At 41.0% G+C, this 25,939-nt stretch overlaps 1 protein-coding gene across 6 annotated transcripts in view; it reads right to left on the bottom strand.

Annotated features, from left to right (window-relative positions):
• Tet1 (tet methylcytosine dioxygenase 1) overlaps window positions 1-25,939 on the bottom strand; it is a 107,850-nt gene that overhangs the window by 32,072 nt on the left and 49,839 nt on the right. For all 6 annotated transcript variants that reach the window (XR_012449732.1, XM_074079015.1, XM_074079016.1 and 3 more), the window contains 3 exons: window positions 10,988-13,280; window positions 7,364-7,454; window positions 6,725-6,818 (listed from right to left, as the gene is read on the bottom strand). Coding sequence is in view for 5 of the 6 variants with exons in the window: in XM_074079015.1 (XP_073935116.1) it covers window positions 6,725-6,818; window positions 7,364-7,454; window positions 10,988-13,280 (2,478 nt within the window). In the remaining variant the exon portion in view is untranslated. The remainder of the gene's footprint in view (window positions 1-6,724; window positions 6,819-7,363; window positions 7,455-10,987; window positions 13,281-25,939) is intronic.

Below are 25,939 nucleotides of genomic sequence, written 5' to 3'. Positions count from 1 at the left end.
CCACCGGGGATGAGGAAGGGGAGAAAAAACAAAAACAGTACCACCAGGGACTCAAACTCTAAAGAAATCTAGGACTAGCCAAAGGTAGTCTAGATGATAGAAAAAAGAGAAGACCTAAAAGCAAATGGTTATGACGAGCAAATGCATGAGACAAATGACAACTAGCCTTACTAGTGAAAAAACAAGCTCAAGCACAATGACAAAACCAAGTTCAATCATCAATTGTGGGGTTTTTGCAATTTTTAAAATCCAACTATTAAAAATTAAACATTTGGCTGGGTGTCAGTGTTTCACACCTGTAATCATAGCTACTCAGGAAGGAGAGATCAGGAGGGTTGAAGCCAGTCTGGGCAAATAGTTTGTGAGACCCTGTCTCAAAAAAAAAAAAACCTTCACAACAAAAAAGGGCTGGTGGAGCAGCTCAAGGTGAAGGCCCCAAGTTCAAACCCCAATATCACAAAAAAAAAAAAAAAAAAAAAAAAAGCTGGGTGCTGGTGCATCATGCCCAGTCCTACTAAAAATAAAAATAAATAAGTTAAAATAAAATAAAAAATTTATATGACCTATCTCTGTTCAGCCATTTTGATCACATAAGTAAATTCTTGGATGCATTTTTTATACTGGAACCAAACCGCCCATGAAGGACTGAGCTAAACGTGTTATTTCAGTATGGGTGGAGAAGCTAAAAGCTTCTGATCAGGGGCATTTACAGCTACTTAGATATGATAATAAAATGAACTTCAGCTTTGAATACATGACTGGATTTTGAATATTCATCGAAATCTCCTTCTTGATCTGGCAGTAGTTTCTGGTTGTGTTCATTCTATAAAACATCACTGAGCTCTATACATTATGTTTGAATAGAGTGTCCTTAAAAATGAACTCTGTAGCACATGTAGTGGTCCATGCCTATAATGCATGATACTTGGGAGGCAAAGATCAGACTAGCTTTTTGCTAGTCTTGAGACCCCATTTCAATTAATAAATCAGGGATAGTGGCACACAATTCTGATCCCAACTATATGGGAGGCAGTAGTTGGGAGGATTGTGGTCCCAAGCTGACCTGAGTAAAAACAAAAGACTCTGAACTCAGAGCCCAGTGCTGCCAAAACAAAAACAAACACAAATACCCCCCAAAATCAACAACAAAAAAAAAACAACCTCTGGGACACACATCTGTAATTCCAGCTAATTGGGAGGCAAGGTATGAAGATCCTATCTGAAAAACAAACTAAAAGTCAAAGGACAGGGGTGTGGCTCAAAGGATTGAGTATTGCCCAGCAATCTCAGGCAGAGGCCTGAGGTCAATCCCCAGTACCACAAAACAAACAAACAAATAACTCTGCATATGCTACCATAAGTGTTTCCAATGTTACAATAGCAGATACTTAGGATTAAGTGAATCAAAACATGTATACCAATAAAATAAAGTACTGAAACTGAAAAGCTTAATCTATTTAACATCGATAGCAGCCAGTGTAGACTGTTTGCCCTTTGCCTAAAATTTCATCAATGACACATAAAGTAGTTACCATGTTAGGAAAATATCACAGGAATCAAATAAATAACCCAGGATACCAAGTAACCCTTTATTATGCTAACCTGATAATATGCAAGGAGGTGTCTGATTTAGGCATAGAAGTAGCACTGAATCCAAAGACCAATGCAGAAAAAGAACAGAATTTCAGTCAAAGAAGTAGGAAGAATGGCTGTCAAGACTATATAAAGGTGTACATGAATCCAGTGAAACGACTTAAAGACTTTTGGATGGTGTACACCTCCCAAAACTCAGTCACATCAGGAGAGTAGTGAAGAAAACACACATTGGAATATATATTCATTGCCATGCCTGTTCTATTGACATATATACAATCCTCCAGAGGGAGTCCACGGCCTTGAGCCATGTGAGATGCACAGTGCTTTGAATTCTTCTTCCTACTCCCACATCATCCCACAAACCACGGGGAACACAGTTCAGGTAGGTAACAGGCCCCTGGGGCATCTCAGACACTGTAGCACCCTTTGGACCCAAATCCTCTGAATAACAAGATAACTCGTTCCTGAAAAGATCCAAACTGACGGCAATGAACAAGAGTCAAAATCTCTACCAAAGACTAATAATTATGTGGGAGGATAAATAAATGATGCAAAGAAACATTTCAAAAAGAAGAAAATTAGCCAGGTCCTGGTGGCTTACACCTGTAATCCTAGCTATGCAGGAGGCAGGGATCAGAAGGATCATGATTTGAAGCCAACTGCAGGCAAATAATTCTTGAAACCCTTATCTCAAAAAAAAAAAAAAAAAAAAACCTTCACAAAAAGGGGCCAGTGGAAGTGGCTCAAGGTATGTAGGCTCTGTGTTCAAAATCCAGTACTGCAAATAAAAAAGAAAATTGTGTTTAAACAAGGAGAGCTGTTCGGTTTTGTGTGTGTGTGACTCATGCCTGTAATCCTAGCTACTTGGGAGGCTGGCAGGAAGGGCTGCAGCTGGAGGCCAGGCCCAGCATATAGTTTATTGGACTCCCATCTCCAAGATAACCAGAGAAAAATGGACTGGAAGCGTGGCTCAAGCGTACAGCACCTGTTTTGCAGGTGTGAGACCTGTCTCAAAAAAACACCGTCGCAGTGCACGCCGGGCCAGGAAGACTTCCAGAAGGTTCCCCCGCAGCTCGGCTGCGTGTCTGGCCTGTGCGCATGCGTGTGCGCCCTTCCGCCCCTCGAACGGAGGTCAGAAGTCGGAGCCCGGAAGTCTGAGCCGCTGAGGATAGTGCTGTTTTCTGAGCCCCGTCTGTGAGGACAGTGCGGTTTTTTGGATGGTGAGCGCAGCCGCTTTACGCGTATGGGAAGTGGGTGCTTTCTGAGGGGGCCAGGGTAGCTGTGGCGGGGCAGGGGACGGCCCGAGGCTTGGGTTTCTCCGATGTCCCTGCTTGCATTGACGCCCACCTTCCTTTCCTCTTGCTTTCACAGGGCCCCTGGGTGGGGGGGTGGGGGTTGCTCCCCAGCACCGGGCTGGCCTTGAACCATGATCCTCCCTACCTCTGCCTACTGAGTAGCTGGGATTACAGGAGTGAGCCATCGGTGCCCAGCTAAAATGTGTTACCACCAAAGCAGAAGGCACTCTTGGTGTACCTGGTGCATGGAAAATGTACAACTCTCTTCTTTGTACCTAATAACTGAAGAGAACCTAACGCGTAATAGAATTTGCATAGGCTGTTGCTACTGATTTTATATTTGTCATCAAATATAAAATAGAAAAAAGGAAAAGAAAGCTGGGTGTGGTGGTGCTGAAGGGAGGACTCTGAATTTGAGGCTAGCCTGAGCTACAAAGAGACCATATCTCAAAAAACAAAAATCAAACAAACAAAAATTAAAGAAAAAGAAAGGTACAAAACATAATTCCGTTAGTCATTATTATTATATTAGGGAAAGTTAGAAATGCAGGAATGGAGGAAGCATATAAAAGCCCATGACAACACAGCCACCTTGCTATCTTTTGGATCACCCTTGTAGAGAAAGTCACCATATGTCATGAAATATTTTTACTCTGTGATACTTACAGGCACATAACTAGGAGAACTGAATAACCGATCTTTGTCAATTAGCAGTGGCAGAGCCTGGGAATTATGCCCTGACACCTTCCTCAGCAAATGAGGCAGGTACTAGATAGATAACTTACATAGGAAGAAAACCAAACAACTGAAATATTGAGAAATGCAGGGGCAAGCCAGGATAGGAGGTACATGACAGGGGCTTTTGTTGCCTGAGTATTCACTTTACAATTGTAGAGAAATTGATGTTTAATAGCATTTATTACATGCTGTGAACAGAAGTTCTCAAATGAGAGCACTACCTGTTTAGGTAAGACAGGGCTGAGGTGGATGTTAAATATATATTACATGGGAGTAAGTTACATATAATCTACTAAGGCGGTGTAGTGTTGTTCTTTATCCATACTATTTTTAGGACTGGAGGTGTAGCTCAAGCAGTAGAGTGCCTGCTTTGCATGCACAAAGCCTGGAGTTCAAACCCCAGTCTCACCAAAAAACACAAACAAAAAAACCAAAAGAGCCATATTATTTTTAGCAAAGAATGAATGTTGTGGTTTGAGCTCATTGACTCCTGCTAGTTAGGCTCTATCACATGAGTCATAGCCATGTCCCCAGCCCTGTTTTGCTACATTCTTTTAAGGATAAGTTCTTGAGGTTTTGGCCAGAGCTGGCATTAGACTGTAATTTTCCCTATCTCTGCCCTAGATTATAGATGTGTACTACTTTGCCCAACCTTGTGATACAGTACTTTTTTTTTTGGTTTTGGGGTGGTGGTGGTGGCTGGGATTTGAAGTCACCTTGAGCCACTCCACTAGACCTTTCTTGTGAAGGATTTTTTGAGGTAGGGTCTCGTGAACTGTTTGCTGGGTGCTGGCTTTGAGCTGCAATCCTCCTGATCTCTGCCTTCTGAGTTGCTAGGAGTACAGGCGTGAGCCACCAGCACCCAGCTGACACTGTCTTTAAGATGGCCCTAATGGTCACTATATCTTAATACTGATACCCTTACATAGTCTCTTCCTACACTGATAACCAACATAGGAATTTTCAAGGCTGGGCCACAGATGACACTGTAGCTTCCTCCTTGCCCTGTTGTTTTATTTTGAGACTGGTTCTTGTAATATAAACTTGGGATCCTCCTGACTCAGCTTCTCAAGTTTTGGGATAATAGGTATGCACCATCATGCTTGAGTCTTTTCTTTCGATTGCTGATTCCGGGGGAAACCAAGCTGACATGTCATAGGAACATTAGGAGGAACTGAGGCCTCCAGTCAGTCATCAAAAAATTACGGCCTTGGACTGGGGGCATGGCTCAAGCGGACAAGTGCCTACCAGATGTGGTCTTGAGTTCAAACCCCAGTACTGTGTCTCCAAGAACAGGGTGTGGAAGTAACCCTGTGACTACACCACCCTCCCCAGTCAAGTTTCCAGATGACAGACCAGGCACACCCTGCACAACCGCTCTGCAGTCCTAACTCACAAAAACTGTGCCAGGTAAGAGTTGTTCAAAGTTGCTACTTTGGACAATCTGTTCAGTAGCAACATATCATTCACACAGATAATACCAGTTAATTCCTTAAACTACTGTTTGGAAACCAGAAAACATACTGCTCTCTCAAATACCTCCATGGCTTCACGTTGCTTGTAAAATAAAGCCTCATCTCATTATTATGTCCTACAAAACAATTCCAATGTGGCATCTGCCTGTCTTTTCCCCTCACGTGGTTCTATTCTCTTCCTACTCAACTGCACAGGAGTCTTCTGACATCATCATCATTTGGCAGTACTAGAGTTTGAACTCAGGGCCTCACTCTTGCTAGGCAGGTAGCACTCTTACTTCTGCAGCCACTCCAACAGTCCTTTTTTTTGTGGTGGGATTTTCCTAGATAGGGACTTGCCTAGGGCTGGCTTCTTAATGCTGGAATAGCTAGGATTACAGGAGTGAGCCACAGGCATCGAGCCTGACATTCTTTTTTTAATGTATCCTTTTCCTTGACTTGCTGTTTCTGGTTAGGAATCTGCTCTTCCCCCTGTATATTCTTGGGGATATTTTTACTTTGCATACGTTGGCTCCTTTTAGTGACTCAATTCTTTCTCCTTCTCTTTTCATTTGTTTATATTTTTTTGAGGTTTGAACTCAGGGCCCCATACTTGTACTTGCTGGGCAAGGGCCCTCCCACCAGCCCTATTGCTTTACTTTAGTTATTTTCAGATAGTATCTCACAGTTTTGCCCTGGGCCAACCTTGGACCTCAGTCCTCCTATTTATACCTCTCACATAAATAGAATCACAAACGCATGTCACCATGGCCAGCTTCTTTGTTGAGATGAGAGTTATCAGTAACTTTTTAGCAGGGTTGACCTCCTAATTCTGTGCCTTCTGAGTAGCTGGGATTATAGGTATGAGTTACTATGCCTCAATAAGGTCTATCTATGTTGCCACGGCTGGCCACAAACAAATGGAGTTAAATGACCTGAGCATGCTGTACCACCCCTAGCCATACTCACTTCTCAGTTTCAGTGTTCTCTCCTAAGAGAAGTCTGCCCTGATAACCCATGCTTAATGGGAAAATCCTGAAAGGATTAGTGCTGAAAGAAAGAAAATAAGAAAACTACCAACAAAGCAATAGACATTGGAGTTAGTCTGCTGGTCTAGCTACCTGCATTCAAAGAAAGGAATGAAGAGCATAACATTTGAAAAGGAGCCTATAAAGGAGCCTATAAATTTATTACTGGAGAAAATGCCATTTCACAGGAGATTCACAAGGCAAATAAATTGCAAAAGAAACATTGATGGGAATGAAACCTTTTTTAAGTGTATGTGTTCCTAGAGCCCAGGAATATAACTTTAAAACAGGCCTGAGGGACAACTGCCAATGTCTATACTAGTATTGTTTTAAAATGAGAGCTGGTGGTATAGCTGAAGGGATGGATTGCCTGAGTGAAGGTAGAGGCCCTGAGTTCAAACCCCAGTAAAAAAAATAATTGACACCCTCCCACCCCAAAAAAAGTGTACATCTCCCACTGAAACTCAAAACCCAAAGCCTAGGCAAACACAGATAACTTCTCCTTGTTGCCTCCCTATGGGAGCAGCTATTTTGTGCTCCACATTTTTATGGAAAAAACACATTATTTAACATACAAGTCCATTTCAACCATCTGAAAGTATGAAGTACTTACCCACTTAGCAACTGGACACCCCTGAGAGCTTTTTCCTTCTTTTCCCGTGTACTGTACTTTTTCTATCCTTATTGCCTTTCCTTTCTGGCCATACCTGAGTACAAAGCACAGTGGAAAGCACTAAATTAATCACTATCTATATTTGAAACCCTCAGCTCTTAACATCCAAGTATGCTTAAGACAGAGACGATCAGGTGTTGAAAAAAAATGAAACGCTGCTCATAACATACTTTTGTTAACAATTTGCTTTTGTGTGGTAGATATTTTATTTTATCCAGTTCTGATGACTTATGTTAAAGTCCACTCTTTAAAAATAGCCTGGCTCCAAGACAAACAACAATAATGCAGGGTTAAGGTAGTGTTGGGGTGATGATTTAAACTATTTTCCCATTACACAATAGAAAGAAGGTAGTTCTGAATTGATCAGAGACAGTTAACCTTGCTCTGGGAGGGCCTCTTTGAATGCCCAGGAGCTCATGTAATAAGGGCCTCAGGATGACACCTGGGCACCATTTTTCCTGAGCCCTAAGAAACACCCTGAAGGTTGCCATTCATCTGTTTATTTCCAGAGATAATTGGTCTACATTGAGTCAGGTCCACAATAAAGAATGATTTGAACAGGGAAGCACATTTCCTCACCTATTCTCCATGATTTCCCTGACAGCAGCAACACTTGGTCCTGCCCCAAGGTGTGTATAATATGGGCCTTTGTCTTTTTGTGTACCTCGATCTGTGGAAGGAATAAGATTATTAGACCCAAAGCTTTACCATATTGCACAGGGGCAAGGAGGAGCTAGCTTTACTTTTTTTCTTTTAAATAATTCGAAACCTGGAATTGTGTTAAGATTTTGGTCAGTTTTGATAATTAAAGTCAAGGACAATATGTCCTGGAACTCAACTAGTTCATGTTGCCGTCTGCCTGCTCCTAACTAATTCTTTCTTCCTCCAAGAATCAGAGGAGAAAAAAAATATGTGAAAGAATGGGTCATATTTATTGTCACATCGCCTGCTTAAAAAAAATCTACAAAATGGAGCTGCAGATTTACCTAAGAGCAATAGATCTGATAACCTTGGCCTTAGAATCCTATTAAAATTGAGCCCGGCAAAATTGTCCTACACATTTAGACAATTAGTTTACAATGTAAATGTACAACAATGTTCCTTGTAACAATTATCTGTAGTATAAAAGAGAAACAACCTTAACATCTGTCAGTATGTTAAATTATAGGAAGAGTATGGAGTGAAACACAGTGACATTTACAAATATTTAAAGAGCTATAATCTCACTAGGTTAAAAGGGCAAGTTGCAAAAAGTGTTTTTTAAGACATATATCTGTAAAACTGGACACAAAACTAAAACCAGGAATATCCTTTGTCCATACAGAAGTTATTTCTTCAGAGAACTAGGACAATGCAAAATGCTTACAAATTTCTGTATGGTTTGTTGGTTTCTTTGTTGTTTTGGTGAGACGGGGTCTTGCTACATAGCCAATGCTCCTGCCTCAGTCTCCCAAGTGCTGGGATTACAAGTGTGCAGCACCAAACCCAACTCTGTTTTGAATTTTTGTGAGTATGAATTCCATATGTCTTGGCCTCGTAAATCTTGGGCCACTATAATTCTTGGGAATTTCCACATTTTCTGCATTTCTTGCCATGTTATATCTACTCCAAAAAAGCCATGCATCATTTTAAGTGGATGTCAAATCCAATTGAAAATAGCCTCTTAGGTAAGATATACTGAAGAGATTTTTCACTTCTTATTGGTGATCTTGAACACTGGTTGTCACTCCTGGTGGTCAGTATGCGAAGACGATTTTGGTTGTGACACCCGCAGGTGTTTGTATGACAGCCAGTGGGTACAGGCCAGAGACGCTGTGAAACATCCCACAGTGCACAGGACCGTCTCTGAAAGGCCAATGGTGCTAACCTAGAGATGTCTAGATATGAAGGTCCTACTTGGGATGTGCTAGTTTTCTTTCTCTCAGTCTTTAAGTTCCTGTTCCTACATGAGGAACACGGCAACCTCACACAAACTGATTTAAGGACAACATGTAACTGACTGTGTGGAAAAGTCAGTTTTGGTTGCACTATAGGTGCTCAATTAACTTAATACCTGGCTGATTTACCTCCTACACTCTGTGACCAGTGACTTCCTATGAGGAACAGATCATCCTACTGGCACCATGCACATAGGAAAACGAGAGCAGTGCAGGAATGTCTGTATTTTTTTAATTGTAGCCTTTTTTCCATTTGCAAAGATTGTCATAAGAGTTATTTTCCCTTTTATATTTTATTTATTTATTTATTTTTGTAGTATGGGGGTTTGAACTCAGGGCCTCAGGGTTTCTAGGCAGGCACTCTACTGCTTGAGCCATTCAACCAGCCCTATAAGCAAATAGAGCATTGAGGTTACAAGCATGGCCTCTAGTTAAGACTACCTGTCTCCCAAAAGCAGTTCAGTCTCTGACTAACTGTGAACATCTCTGTGTCTCAGTTTCTTTGTCTGCAGGGATGTTGTAACTACAACAAGTCAAAGACATGGCTCAGTTCCAAACTTGTAGGAAGAGCTGCAGAATAGGAGTGATTATCACTGTACACTCTTCTCCTTGGTCAGTGAACCACTGATGATCCCAAGGACACTCCACTCAGCCCTTATCCTTTTGAGACACAAGGTAGTTTTTTGAACTGTGTGAGGGAGGAGGAACAAAGGAATCACTTTATTTAGAGTATCAGTTATACTCTGGATCATCAAGAACAAAAATCACTATACTTTGCTGTTTTCCTACTATGGTTAAAACAAAACAAAAAATCATAATGATATAGTTATCCTTCCAAACTATCCTTCAACTACCCATTCTGGAAAGTACTAAAGTGTACAAAGATGATATTTTTCTTGAGATAAGGTCAGGCTATGTAGTCCAAGCTGGTCCAAAATCAGTACTCTTCCTACCTCAGTCTCCCAAATGCTGGGATTACAGATGTGTGCTACTTATACCTGGCTTCTTCAAAGCAAATCTTGAATCTTTGTGATTTGTGCCATACTTTAAGTGGGACTATTTTAATAATTAAATACATAGAAAGGGTTCAATTGTATAATGGGTAAAATAAGAGGCTTTAAAAGCAACCCCAAAAAACTTTAATGATACACTCTATTTAATCTCCCTATTTTCTTTTTTGATATAGTTGTACTTTTTTTGTTATATTTGAGCTATGATGTGAACCTTGACCATAGATCAAATTACCCTTTCAATTTGTTTAGCAAATTTTTCTTAAGGAATGCCTGAGAATCTCTACCCCAGCAAGAACTTCTCAGAGCTTTTAACACACTGACAAAAACTGTTAGTTTCTGAACATTTTTCATTGCCTCTAAGGCACAAAACTTACATATACATTGGTTAGGAAAGAGTTCATGATTGACCTCACTAAACTTATTGTAGTTTTGTTACATATTAAATCAACACTTACAGAATAAATGTGCTCAAATACTTTAAAACTCAGAAGGAATAACAAATAATAATCAAGATTATTGAACTTCATTGTCTCTGGGTACACTTTTCCTATTGCAAAATATAAAAGGATGGGCTGGCAGAGTGGCTCAGGTGGTAGAGCGCCTGCCTAACAAAATGTGAAAGAACTAGAGAGGAACTGGGATATGGCTAAAGTGGCAGAGTGCACAAGGCTTCAAACTTTATCACCACCGAAAAAGAAAAAAAAAAGACACTGAAAAAGAAATTGGTTCCCTTAACTGGGAAGGCATACAGATATTGTATTATATTTACATTCTCTCTTTGTAGTTCCGTCTTACCAAAAAAAAATTATGAATTTTTTTTTTTTCTTGGTGGTACTGAGGTTTGAACTTAGGGCTTTGCCCTTGCAAGGCAGGTGCTGTACCAATTGAGCCACACCTCCAATCCTATTTAATGAAATTAGTATAGGCTAAAATTCTGTTCAGCATAGGAATAAGATACAAACTATAATGAAGTATTAAGGTTTTCATTCTTATGCTATGACAATAAACAACTTCAGACAGTCTTCAGAGAAATTAGCATAATTCCCACTTGAAAAAGTTTACTTTTGTATTTTGAAATTAGAAGTTGAAATTTTCATTTTTCTGAACAGAATGGATAAAAGTCCAACAGAAAAATGGGTACAGAATTACTTAGTCTGTCTTAGTTAGAACAGAAATGGGGCAGAAATCCCACAAAAAATGAATTTGAACTTGCTTCCACCATGATGAAAGAACACATGCACACAAGCACTTACCAATACAGTCACAGGTTGGCACATCATAATTTGGCGTTGCAGTCACCAGGCTTTTAGCAGAGTCAGTAAAGTAGTTCATGGAGTAATCATTGAACCTTTCCTGTGCACTTTGTCCGGGGGAAACTTGGGCTGCTCCAACACTTGATGGACAGACGTCCTCTTCCCTTTTGGGAGAAACCACGGTAAGTCTACCTGAACTCACTATGTTCAGATTCCTGAGAATTGGTGTTGGGTCTGGTATAGGTAGCTCCTGAGAGACACCAGGCAAAGCTGGCAGTCTCTGAGGCGCGAGGTGCTCTTGACCATGATGTTGAAAATGTGTCTGCTCACTGCCAGCCATCACATTGGCACACTGGTTAGGTGGAGAGGAGGGCTGGGACAAAGGATGAGCATTCTCACTGACATTCACTATTGACTGTACCTGAGAATTACCAGCTGTATCTGTAAACACCTGTCCATTGGACTCTGTCTTCGTATGTAACATTGGGAAAGAAGTCAATGACTCAACCTTCTTCATTTTTTCCCGGACTAATTCAGGATATCGCTGGAACTTTATCTGACTGAGTGGAGGAAATAACTTTTTCTGTTGTAGGGATGTACTCCTTTGAGCCAATGGTTTCAATACTTGGGCAAAGGAAGGAATTTTTCCCAGCAGAAGAGGAAAATTGTGTGAACCAAATTGTCCAAATCTTTGAAATTTGGATGCTATCCAAATGTCATGTAAATTTCTGTACTCATTGGACAACTGTTTTTGCTTCTTCTGATCATTTTCTTGAGAGCCTGGGACTGTGGGCTTCTTTCTCCGGCGATCTCTTGATGGGGTAGATTTTGCCTTTTTCTGGGCTGGGTTCTTTTGCTTTGATAATGGCAAGCTATGATTGTTTTGTACACTTGAAGCCAGTTTCGGTTCTTTTATGCCTTTCTCTTGACTGTGTTTGTGCTGCACGTTACATGCACCAAGGCTTGTTGGTGTACTTTCAGCACTGTTTTCCTCTGGCTTTCCATGATTGCATTTAATGAGTGATGCAAGTTGTGTTAATTGTGTTGCAACGTCTTCCTCAATTTGACTATAGGATGCATCCTGACATGATGGATTATCCTTTGAATTCCAATTTTTACTGCCATCCAGTAACCGGGTGCAATGTCCCAATTCATTAATTCTTTGAGGCAATTGATGCAAATTCTTAGAACAGTTATCAAGGGTTCTTCTCTCTCCAACATTTTTATTGGTATCACTTGTAGCTGAATTTGATTTTGGTATTAAAACAGATAGGGAATTTTTGACATTTGCCTGTTCCTGTGGCTTTGCAGGTGCTTGGTTAGTAGCTGAGCTGACAAGTGGCAGGGAATTTTGGCCATTGAACAACACGGTATTGCATGAACTCTGCTTTTCCAAAGGTGGATGGCTATGAATGCTTTTTGTCTCTCCTTGAACATGTGGGGCTTGGAGGTCTTTTTTGACAGAATATAGGATAGCTTTACAACTATTAAGCAGACTAGCTGTTCTCTGATCTGTTTCTTCATCATTCTCTGACTTAGATGGTGAGGAATTCTCCGATGGGGCTTCAGAGAGTTGTGTAAGAGCCTCAATGGCTACTACTTGCTCCAGGGTTAATCTCCGATCTTTCATAAGGGATAAAAGACTTGGTTGAACTGGAGATCCATCTTTTGGTTCTTTACTGGGTATATTCTCAGGAGTGTTTGGATGACCACCTTCACTGTGTGAAATAGAATAACTATTTAAGTTTGCAGAATCTTCAACAGATTTACAATTAGAGTGAGGCCTCTGGAAGACTAAGACATCACTTCTTTCCTTGAGATTATCACAATTTGCACTAGAAGTGGTGGAGCTCATGGCATTGTTATGTTTTGCAGTATCTTTTAGGAATTTGTAGGAATGGTTTTCGAATGCCTTGCCAAATTCTTCAATTTTAAATTTGTTAAAAGACACCATTGTTTCAGTTGGTAAATAGTGTACATTGTTAATGCCGTTTCTTACTGGTTGTGCAAACTTTGAAGGTTGGGTTTGTTTATGGTCATCTCGAGAGGTTTCTGATTTCTCAGCTTCTGTTACATTTGCACTGAAGTCTCCTTTGACATGATCAGTTAAACGAGATTTCTTGTTTGGTGTCCACTTTTCCACCTCGATACCTGTCATGCTTTCTTCATTCTGAGTTACATTTTTAAGGGGAGCTGCATTCAAATCCAATCTTTGTTCTTCCCCATGACCACATCTGCCGTATTCCATGGATTCTGACTTGGGGCCATTTACTGGTTTCTTGTGACAATCAGCCTGTAAAATGAGTACAGAAATTACTATTATTAGCTTAATAATAATATATATAACAAATGTATAAATATAGCCATCGGAACTTTACAATTTAATAGCAACTAACTGTGAAGACTGTGTGAATACAACCTGAAAGATTCTTATCATTAAGTCAGGTTGTGGTGGTGCACATCTCTAATCCTAGCACTCAGAGGCTGAGGCAGGAAGATTGTAAGTGATGCCAGCATGGCAAGTCAAAGCCAGCCTGGAATGGTGGAGTGGCTGAAGTGGAAGAGTACCTGCCTAGCAAGCATGAGGCCCTGAGTACCCCAGTATCAAAACAAACAAACAAAAAAACAGCCTGGGCTTATATAGCAAGACCATGTCTCAATGTGTCTCAAACAAAACAAAACAAATAGACTTGAGACTGGGTCTCACTACATAGCTGAAGATGGCTTGGAACTCTTCATAGTCCAAGCTGACCCTTTAACTTGTAGTCTTCCAATCTTTGAGTCTTCCCCTCCCAAGTGTTAGGATTATAGGTGGGCATTACTACACCAGAATGCTACACCTCTTGAGCCATCCCCTGCCTACCAGTATAGCTCAGTTTGACCTCTAACTCACAATCACAGTGCTTCAGCTCCCCAAGGGTTGAAAATTATTTTGCTTTTGATGTTTTCCAGAAGTCATAAAATAGCAACAGGTTCAGTACTACGTATATATAAAAAAAGAAGAGAACAATCATAAGCCTATGTGTATTATTATTTTGGCAAAATCAATTTTAAGCTAACTTTATATGGGTGTCATTCAATGGGTAATATCTATCATTTAAATGCAAATTGTAAAGCCAGGCTCACGCCTGTAATCCTGCTACTCAGGAGGCAGAGATCAGGAGGATCAAGGTTTGAAGCCAGCCCAGGCAAATAGTTCTGGAGACCCTATCTTGAAAAAACCCCATCACAAAAAAGGGCTGGTGGAGTGGCTCAAGATGTAGGCCCTGAGTAAAAGCCCCAGTACCGCAAAAAAAATTATATTGATAGAAAACAGCACACAGAACCAGTGTATAAATAGTAAGTATATAGCTTATTCATTTTTCACAAAATGAACACCTGTGCACTCAGATCCCAAGCATGAAACTCTTTGGCCTCTCATCACTAATCCCACATGAGGTAACCATTAGCCTGATGACTAATGTCATAGATTTCTCACGCCAGTTTCAAGGTTCACATAACTAATTTCCTTTCACTAAAAATTATAGTTGTGTGATATCTGCCCGTTATTACATTTACTTGTATACCACTGATTCCCATTGACAGTATATTCAGTTTTTCTGCTGGAGATAGACATTAGGGTTGTTTTTAGTTTTTGGGTATTCTAAGTACATTGCTGTCGCTTCCTAGTGTTATTTTTCAGTAAACATGCACATACAACCCCCAGTGGTGAAGTTCTGGGTCATGTGTGTATTGGATGTATCTTTAGGTTTAATAGAAAGAACAGAGTATTTTGTAAAGTGGTTACCAATATAAAATCCCAAAAATAATAAATTAAAGATCCAATTGTTCCACATCCCCATCAACACTTGGTATATTCTGGAGTTTTGTTGTTTTGTTGGAACTGAGTATAGAACCAAGGGCTTCATGCATGCCAAGAAAGCATTCCACCTCTGAGCTACATTCCCAGCCTTACATTAGTGTTTTCTAACTTTTTACTTTTGCCATTGTAGTGAGTGGGAAGAATAATTCCTATATTTCTTTATTGAAATGAACTTCATAATAAATTCACACAACAAAATGCATCTCATTTTATTCTGTGTATACATTATCCAATTATACAACATTATCACCACCCCAAACAGATGCCATATTCCTAATAGGCAGATACTCCCTATTCCTTTCTCTATTCACTATTTAAAACCATATAAACAGCTTATCCAATATTACAGGAATTATGACAATGTGTTTCTATCCATGTCCGGAGCAAATGCAAGGACAGGCCCATTCTACAGCACATGTTTCAGAACAAGATGCTGTTTGGAAAAAAAAAAACAAAGAAAAGAAAGAAAAAGAAAAACAAGATGCAATAAAATGAGACGTACATACTATCTTTCAGGCGTTCTTCAAGTGGTAGAGCCCCTGCTCAGCAAGCGTGAGGCCCAGAGTTCAAACCCCAGTACTACCAAACCCCCCCCCCGCCCACAAAACCCACCTGAAGGTGTGACTCAAATGGTTACAGCACCTGCTTTCAGAGAGGGAAGTCCTGAGTTCAAACCACAGTCCCACCAAAAGAAAAAAAAGAAAATACTCTAGGCTAGAAATGCAGGTAATATATCTAACCTACCAAACATCATAGTTTAGCTCCATATGCCATAAACATGCTCAGGACAGTTAAGTTAGTTAAACAGAATCATCTAACAAAATAAATAAAAGTGCGTCCTCTAAACAACTGCTGTTTAACACAGCCTTGCAACATCTAATCAATGTCAAGAAGAGAGAAATAGACCAACATCAAAATTACAAATGACTAGGAATGTAACCTCAGTGGGTTCATCCCAAGCATGGAAGGAGGAAGGAGGGGAAGGGGAAGGAGAAAGGGAGGAAAGGAGGTGGGGAAGGAGAGGGGAGGGAATGTAAAAGGGGAGGGAAAGGGGATGTAGTACTTGCTTAGCATACAGAATTCTGAGTTCAATACCCAGTACCACCAAAAAACTTACGTGTGTATAGTTATGTACATACATACATACATACATACACACGTATGTATGTATGTATGTTTATAATATTTGAGCATTACTCACTTATATAAACATAGTGCTTTGGCTCAAGCAGCAGTGAAGTCTGAAGTCAAACGTTAGTACCACCAAAAAAAGAAAACAAAAAACAAAACCCAAAGGGAGTAACTAAAGTAGTAGCAGGAGGCCCTGGGTTCAATCCCCAGATGTATTAACTTCTAAAACTCCTAAGAAAAGTATTGTGTTTTTTTCTTTTTTCTGGAGGCACTGGGGTTTGAACTCAGGGCTTCCTGTTTGCTAGGTAGGGGCTCTACCGCTTGGGCCACTCCTCCAGAACAATTCCTCCTTTTTTGATCAGGCTTTGTTCAGGTTTTTTTAATATCCATGAAAACAGGTATTTATTACATACAAATTTCTCTACATACATAATAGATTTCAAAACATTTTCAAAATAAATTTGACATTAAGGGCAAACTTTTCTGTGAAAAGGAAATGTTAGATAAGTTTTTTGTTTTTTAAATATTACAAAGCCATAACAGGGTCAAGGGTGTAGCTTAGTGGTAGCACTTGCCCGGCATCCGCCAGGCCCTAGGTTCATGATCCTGCCCCCAGCCCCCAAAAAACTCAGTGATTTTTATAACGCACTGAATGTTTATAAGGCTGTGCTAACTGGGAGGCTGACACTGGGAAGATGAAGGCTCAAAGGCCAGCCTGGGCAAATAGTTCAAGAGACCCCCATCTCCAAATAAACCAGAGCAAAATACACTGGAAGTGTGGCTCAAGCAGTAGAATGCTGGCTTTGCAAGTGCAAAGAGTTGAATTCAACCCCAGACCCAACAAAAAAGGAAAAAGAGAAAAAAAACCTGCTTGCATTTCTATAAAAACTGTCATTTTTAAATAATGATATCATGTCCAGGGTGTGATGGTACAAACCTATAATTCTAGCTACTCTAGGGGTAGAGATAGGAAGGACTGTGGTCCAGAACAGGCAGGAACTGCCTGGAGACCCTATTTCAAAATAACAAAAACAAAAAGGGCTGGGGGTGTCTTGGCTCAAATGGTAGTATGTCTAGCAAGCATGAGGCCCTGTGTGCAACTCCCGGTATCACTGAGAAAACAAAGTGACGCCAGAGGAAAGTTTAACTCCAATCTTACAGTGTCCCACAAAAATAATATAAGTACAAATGATATGTGTGAATTCTGGATAAGGCATTCATACTTTTCTCTAAGGGCAGACAAATTGTTTTGGACAAAACCATTTTTTTGTGGTACTGGAATTTGAACTCAAGTCTTCACCCTTGCTAGACATGTATCCTACCACTTAAGCCATACCCCACTTTATTGCTTTGTGTTGTTACTTTTCAGAAAGGGCCTCAAGTTTTTGCCTAGGGGCCAGCATCAAACTGCCATCCTACTACCTACACCTCTCCTATATCTAGAACAACAGGTGGGCCATTATGCCAGGCTTACTGATTGATTGATTGAGATGTGTCCTTGCTAACTTTTTGCTAGGGCTACTCTTAAATCTTGATCTTTCTGATCTCTGCCTCCTGTGTGGCTGTACAAAGCCCAAGGGTTATTGTTTTGTTTTGTTTTGGGGGGGCACTTTTTTGGGTGGCTTAGGGAAGAAAACCCCAGGACTTGTCATAAAGGTAAGCAATTTACCACCTGGCTATGTTAAGCATGTGTGTGTGTGCACATGCAGGCACATGCATGCGTGCGCAAGTACTTAGCTAGGATTACTATTTTTCAGGCACTTACTGTTTACAGAACAAGCAGATTTTGCTACAGACAGATTAAAATTCCTGTTCATGCCATGTCAAAAGTGAATGATGCAGCCAGGTATGGTGTTTACAGAACAAGCAGATTTTGCTACAGACAGATTAAAATTCCTGTTCATGCCATGTCAAAAGTGAATGATGCAGCCAGGTATGGTGGAGCACATCTGTAATCCCAACACTTGGAAAGCTGAGGGGAATCACAAGTTCAAAACCAATGTGAGCTCAAAATCCTCCCTAAAAAGTGAGGCGGGGGCTGTGGGCGTAGAAAATAGTAGAGCATTTGCCTAGCAATTGCAAGGCCCTGAGTTCAAACCCCACAGCTGCAACAATAACAACAACAACAACAATAACAAAGGAAAATGATGCATGATGCTGGGTATGCTGGTTTGTGCCTATAACCCCAGCACTCAGAGGCTGGGCTAGGGGGAACAGAAGTCCCAGGCAAGCCTGGGTTAAGTAGGAAGATTCTGTCTCCAAACTATCAAAATATTTTCCCAGGAGGCTGGGAGGATAGTCAGTGGTTGAGTGCTTGCTTAGAATGTATAAAGCCCTGAGATTGTAAAGTCTGATCACAATTACCTTGGTGAAAAATGAGAGTGCAACACCTAAGCGAGGCAATTTGGCAATATTTACCTAAATTACAAATGCAATTTATCTTGCTCCACAACTTTTATATGTTTAGTTTTGAAGGGCTACAGATCAAACACCTGCTAGCCAAACCTCCAACCCTTGAGCTACATTATTTCCAAACCCAGTGTTTTGTAATTTATGCATTCATACTGCAATTTCAATTTTGGGGATTTCTTCCATAGTTAAACCTGTACATGATGACATAAGCTTTGACATCTTTGCATATGATTATAACTGAAAATACCCAAATGTTCATCTATACCAGACTAATTCACTGTTGTGTATTTACACAGTACCATACAGCTATTAAAAAAGGTGGGGGGATACTCAGCCTTTCTGAGACACCTCCATTATGGGGGTGTCATTCACTTAAAAAAAAAAAATCCCAACTACTCTGGAGTAGGATGGTGGCTCAAGGCCAGCCCAGGCAAAGTTTGAAAATCCATCTCCAAAATAACTAGATCAAGATGGACTGGAGCAGTGGCTCAAGTGGTAGAACTACTGTCTAACAAGTGTGATGCTTTGCATTCAACCCTAGTAATGCCAAAAAAGAAAAGCCAAGCACCAGTGACTCAGGCCTGTAACCCTGGCTACCTGGGAGACTGAGATCTGGAGGATTGGGGTCAAGACCAGACCAGGCAAATAGCTCCCCAAAACACAAAACAAAAACTACCCAATACAAACAGGGATGGAGGAGAAGCTCAAGAGGTAAAGTGCCTCCTGGCAAGTGAGACCCTGAGTTCAAGTCTCAGTACCACCAAAACATGAAAATTATTTCTATTAGTGATGTCCAGGAATTGTTTTTAAAGAGGGGGGAGTGTGAGCTGTTGCTCAGTTAGAGTATATGCTCAGCATGCTCAAGGCCCTGAGCTCAATCCCTAGTACTAAAAATAAAGGGTAATTTAGGGCCTACATACAGGCTAGTTCTTTTTCTTTTAAAGGTGATATGTATCTAACACGTGTGCGCACACAGAGACTATGCTCATATTTACATAAAAACAAGACACTAATATATTCAAGTGGAAAAGCAGTTGCCTAGTGTGAGGCCTTAGGGGTCAATCCACTGTATCACAATAAAGAAAGAAAACAGAAGAAAGGGAAGAGGGAGAAGGGGAATGGGAAAGGAAAAGGGGAAGAGAAGACAAAGAAAGAACAGTGGCTCAAGTGGTAGAGCACGTGCCTAGCAAGCCTACCAAGTGTGAAGCCTTGAGTGCAAGCCCCTGAACTGCAAAATAAATTAAACAAAGACGAGAAAGCACTCAATGAAAAAATTTCTAGAGCTGGGGTTGTAACTCAGTGGCACAGCTCTTGCCCAGCCTGGGTTCAATTCCAGGTACACTAAACACCTCTAGGATGTATTAAGTGAAAAACAAGCAAACATAAAAACCATGCAAGCTGGGAATGTAGCTCAATGGCGGACCACCTGCCTAGGATGCGTAAGATTCTGGATTTCATCCACAGCACTACAAAAACAAACAAAAAAATAACAGGCTTATGGGAGGTTGAGGCAGGAGGATCATGAGTTCCAGGCCACCCTGGACAACACCTGGAGACCCAGTCTAAAATAATAAGCAAGCAAACAAACAAAATAGTTCATGTACTATCAAAATACTAACAAATTACAACCTATGGCGGGGGGGTTGGTATAGAGTACCTAACTATTTGCTAATAATTGCTTGAAATATTTCTGAAGGACACACAACATTTATCCTCCATCGTATGCTTTGGAATGTTTAGCAACCAGCTTGAGAAGGGGAAAGAAAATTATGGTATTTTAGTATTGCCCAATTTTGGTGGTGTAGACACTGGCCGTGGTGATTTTCAGTTGGGAAAGAGATAGTTGCATTAAACTGAATTACCACAACACATGGAATAGGCTCCACTACTACAGTGTGACTTTGTAAATGAAGGCTTCTTTTTTTTTTTTTTTTTTTTTGGTACTGGGGCTTGAACTCAGGGCCTACACCTTGAGCCATTCCACCAGCTCTTTCTTGGGACAGGTTACTCGCCCTCCTAAGTAGCTAGGATTACAGGTGTGAGCCACCAGCACATGGCTGCCAGCCTTAGTGATGGGTTTCTTGGCATTTAATCTGCTCAGATCAAGTGTATTCCCAAACATCCACCTTCATCGTCAAGATGTTGTCTTCTCCAAGAGGAAAAGGAGGTCATGTTTAAGACTACTAAAAAATAAAAAGACTGCTGAAATGGTGGCTGGTTTACCCAACCTACCCCCTTTCAGTTATACACTGGGGACACAAAATTCACACAACCTGCCTATGTCACCTCTCCTCCTACGCCCTTCTCTGCATCTTCAAAACTCCCCACCCCCACCCCAAAGGGCCCAAGGGTACAGTTTAAAAGCGCTTGTAATCCTAGTTTCTTGGGAGGTAGGGAGATTGTCTGTTGAGGCCACGCTGGGCAAAAAGTTCAAGAGATTCTCCCCTTCTCTATAAAATCACCAGAACAAAATGGACTGGAGGTGTGGCTCAAGTGCTAGAGGGCCTGCTTCGCAAAACCCTAAGTCCAAACCTCAGTCCCACCATAAAAGCAACATCAACAAAGAAAAAAAAGGAAAGAGAGTGTAGACTGTAATTCAGTGGTGGCAGCTCAAGGCCCATACTTGGATCCCCAGCAGGGGTTGAGGGGAGGCACACCAAAAACAAAAAAAATAAATTTCATAAACTGACAGGTAGCATCCAACAAGGAGCATCCCAGTCATTGTCTCATCAGAAGTAACACCTTTAGTGGGGCCCTGGAGGCTCATGCCTGTAATCCTAGTTACTCAGTCACAGTTCGAAGCCAGCCTGGGCAAATAGTTGGTGAGACCCTACCTTGAAAAAACCCATCACAAAAAAGGGCTGGTGGAGTGGCTCAAGGTGTAGGCCATAAGTTCAATCCCCAGTGCCACAAAAAAATGAAGTAGCACCTTCTGTCCCTAGGTGATCAGCCTGAAAGGGAAGTGTTTGGAGAAGGAATTCAGAGAGCACTGGTGCTAAATTCACCTTGCCTGAGATCCCACCTTTCATCCTCTCCCAACTGCCGCTAAGCATGGAGTGCATGCATGATGCTCACTTCTGCTTGCTAACAAAACCAGATGAACCAGCTCCCCACCTAAGGAGCCACCTTGGAGAATTAAGAAATAAACCTTTAAGGCAAAACCAAGAATAAAATTTTATTGCAAAGCAAGTCTGCTCAGCAGCACCTTATTTTCCATGAGCAATAGCAGGCACCAAGCTCTCCATTCCCCATTTGAGCAACAAAGAGGAAACGTACTGACTGTATGAAGTTTGTGGGATTTTTTCTTGGTGGGACTGGAATTTGAACTCAGGGTTGCAAAGCAGTCACTCTGTCAGTTGAGCCACACCTCCAGTTCATTTTGCTGTGGTTATTTCAGAACTATTTTTTTCCAGGCTGGCCACAAATCTCAACTCTCTTGATGTCAGCTGTATGAAGATTTGTCATCATACTCTGTGACCCTGGCCTCAGATCTGTGCTCCTCTAGTCTGCCTATAACCAACAGCTAAGGGATGGAAAATCAGTACCAAAGAAAAGGTGCTGGTGGTACTCCTTCCCCCATTCATCCTACCTTGGTGCGGCCAGGCCTGGTGCGCTTGCATCTAATGGGAGCCATGGCAGAGTGCAAAGAAGTTTCCAAACTCTCCTCACTACCTGCACACTTCCTTTTATTCTAACTTTCTTACCAGTCCCCAACAAAAACCCCACCCTCATCTAGCCACAGGGTCTCAGAACCCAAAACAAATCCTTTTAAAATTCAGGGGTGGGGTAAAGAAGGTTGGAACAGGAATAGGCAGTTAATGGAGGGAGGAGTCAAAAATCTCTTAATTTCCAAAAGAAAGTAATAGATTCTGGTTCAATATGAATAGAAATTACTATTGACTTAAGTAAGAACTAAATCTCTCCAGCCACAGGTGTCCCTGGCCAACAGCCTCTTTCTTTGAGGCAATGACCCATACCTCCTTCTGAGATGCTAAATCTACAATTGTCCTACCAACTTCTGGCTTCATTCAAGAATCTTAAACTTTTACCCTCAAGGCTGTAACTGAATTTGCAGCAACCAAATTCAGTGTCAAGGACTTAGCCTGCTCTTTGTAGACCTCCAAGTAAAATAGTCCTAGGACCCCCCCCCCCCACTTAGCTGTCACAGCAAGGGTCCCTAGAGTAGATGTGTTCCCTGAGCCTAAGGTCATTCTAAAGCACAGCCCATTGCTGTTTCAAGGACAGTCCCACCCTTGCTGAAGGTTAATAGCCAACTGTGCCATGAGGTGGATTATTCTTTCTACCTTTGCAGTGCCTAAGGTGTGAGAGAGGTGTGAGAGAGTATGTCTTTAGTGCTGTGGATTGAACCCAGGGTCTCCAGCATGCTAGGCAATTACTCCCAGCCTGCTTCATATACGTACATACATACGTGTGTGTGTGTGTGTGTGTGTGTGTATTGAGACAGGCCCAAAACTGGCCTGAGCATCCTGCTGGAGTTACAGGTATGTATCCCATGACCAGCTGTTTCATATATTTTTAAGAACATGGGTCCACCTGGTATCAGACAACCTTTGGCTACTCTCTGAGGTCTATCATTAGCAATCAAATGGCCCAGAGCAAGTTCTTGCTTAATAGAACTTCTGTAAGCCCCACCTTCCTTGGTATAAAGTGCAACTAGTTATAATGTTTGAACAGATTTATTTTGCTTATTAAAGGAATCAATATATTTGTATATGTCACTGGATCTCAATATGTGTGAAAACAAACCTAAAGAAAAAAATACATATTAGCTAATTCTTCCTCTGTTTATCCTCTAAGATGTCAGAAAAGCCTAATAATAGAAGTCTCCACCATTAATACCTACTAACAGCTATCTCTTATTTATGTTTTAAGCATTTATTACTTGCCAATTGGTAGTGTACAACTTTTATAGGAACTCTCAAATTTGCATTCTTCACGAAAGAAAGTTTCTGACTCAACTCAATAAAGAGAACCAGGCCTCAGGGCTGGCTGAGTGGCTCAAGTAGTAGAGCGCCTGTCTAGCAAGCATGTGGCCCTCAGCTCAAACCCTAGTATCAAAGTTCAGACCCTAATATCTCACACACACACACACACACACACACACACAGGAACACTGTCCCTTTAGTGGTTTCTTCTTTTTCTTTTCATTTTTTTGAGGCAGGGTATCTCATGGGTAAACTTTATGACCCACCTCAGTCTCTGGAGAGCTGGGATTGGAGACTTTACCACCATGTCTAGTTTAATGGTTTCTTAAACTGTGCAAGTAGTTTCTGAACCAACTCATCAGCTTTTTTTCATCTACTTATGAAAATTATAAGTCAGGCATTGCTGGCTCATGCCTGTAATCTTAGTGACTGGGGAGGCAGAGATAAGGAGGATCACAATTCAAAGCCAGACAGGGCAAATAGAATTTAGAAGCCAGTTTTCCCTTCACATTTTTCTTAAACTATAACCCTCCTCAATTCTGGATAATCCTGATAGGTTTTATCTTTTGCCTAACATTTTCCTCAAATTTTTCAGTTTCATATCATTGGAAGACTAAGATCTAGTGAAACTTACTAGTATTAAATTATACTCCAGTATGAATTGTTATATTAATTTTTTTAAGAAGCAAACAAAGTAAAAGACCTTAAGAATTGTGGTTTACCCTAGTTCACTTTCTTTTCCTTTTCTTATTCATTCTTTTTTTTTTTTGGTATAGCCGAGGCTGATCCTCCTGCTTTGACTATCACTCATGGCCAAAATTAGAGCTTAAAAATGCTCAATATTTCATGAGATTTGTTCTGTGGCAAATCCTGTTTTCCACTAAGCTTTGTGTCTCCAGCCATCCCTTCTGGAATTCTTCCCCCTGGACAAAGGTAATGTTCAAGGACCTAATTCCATGAAGAAGGTCATCAGATAACTAGTTAATTCATGAACTGTACTTACTGCACATGTGTTAGTCATTCTGCAGGCAGTTTCTCCAGTGCATTTCTGCCTCAGCTTTCTAAGAACAGAAGCTCCAAGCATACTGAATACCTGTTCTCCATCAGCACTTGGCTGGTGATAACATGTAATGCACAGAGGTGTTTGCACATTCCTACCAGAAAATCAGCTTTTTGAAGCCAGAGTTTGGAAATCTATAAATCCTCCCCCCAGCTCCTTCCCGCAGACCACAACAAATTCAAACTTTTTTTTTTGGTGGTGGTGATGGTAGTGGTGATCCTGGGGTATGAACGAAAGACTTTGCACTTAGAAAGCCACCAGCACCTGGCTGAGATCTTGTCTTGTGGTTAAGTGGATGAATTGGAGAGAAGGCAACTGGGAACATCATGATTTGTAATGGCCCAGGTATAAGCACAGGTAATGAAGTAATGGGTACACAAAAGGAAAGGAGGACATTCAAAGAGGGAGGAACAGTACTAAAGTCCATTGCTGTTGGCAATTAGAAGAAATTTACAGTGAGTTGAAGAGCACATGGTAGAGGGGTGATGAGTACATGCTTTAATCGTAAAATGGTGAAATTAGGTGGGGTGGAAGCTAATACTTCTGAAAAGCTTAATTTTCTTATGATAGGAAAGACTTGAGGGCTAGTCACAGGTGGCTTACACCTGTAATCCTAGTTACTTGGGAGGCTGAGCTCAAGGAGGAACACTGTTCGGTTTGAGGCCAGCCCCAAACAAATAGTTCTTGAGATCCCCATCTCCAAAATAACCAAAGCAAAATGGACTGAAAGTGTGGTTTAAGTAGTAGAGTACCTGAGTTTAAATCCCAGTCCCAGAAAAGAAAAAAAAAAGTCAGGCATTAGGAGCTCATGCCTGTAATCCTGGCTACTCAGGAGGCAGAGATTTGAAGCCAGCCTGGGCAAATAGTTTGCAAGACCCTATCTCAAAACAAAACAAAACAAAAAAACCCTCCACAAAAAAGACTGATGGAGTGGCTCAAGGTGTAGGCCCTGAGTACTGAAAAAATAAATAATTCAGAGTATAAAAACAACACATCTCAAATTTTCAGTGGTTAAAGTAAAATGAAGGAGTAAGAAAACTATGAAGTTGTATGAGAAATATTTTACAGGGCTTCAATATTAAATTATTGAATTGTTAAGGAAAGAGAAAAAAAAAATCACAAAGTCAGCAAGTCAGTTTATTGTCTGCAGTACTCAAATTCCAAGAATTAGAAGAGTATTTGTAAGGGGTGTGTTCGAAAATGCAAATTCCATTCCTTTAGGCTTCATTCTCCATCTGGAGGTTTTAGAAAACCCTCAGATTCTAAGAGTCCCTTGCAAGGTTCCCCTTGGTCTAGAGATAAAAACTCCATAAAGATTCATAGAACAACTTGGTAAGAAAACCTGGAAAGCACTGATTCCCAGAGCACAGTTCACATTTTTCAGTGCAGCAAGAAGCCCTCCAGCTCCTGGCACTGGCCAAATTACACAGAAGGTCTCTTACTCCTACTGTATCACTACCCCGCCCCACCCCCAGCCTTGCCAAGTGCTTCCAGTAGGCTATTTTAAGTAGCTCTGTCAACCAAGAATGCCCTATGGTCAT

The sequence above is a fragment of the Castor canadensis genome, chromosome 7 (assembly GCF_047511655.1).
Source record: "Castor canadensis chromosome 7, mCasCan1.hap1v2, whole genome shotgun sequence".
In the NCBI taxonomy this organism is placed as follows: domain Eukaryota; kingdom Metazoa; phylum Chordata; class Mammalia; order Rodentia; family Castoridae; genus Castor; species Castor canadensis.
This window is presented reverse-complemented; position numbering and strand designations above follow the sequence as displayed.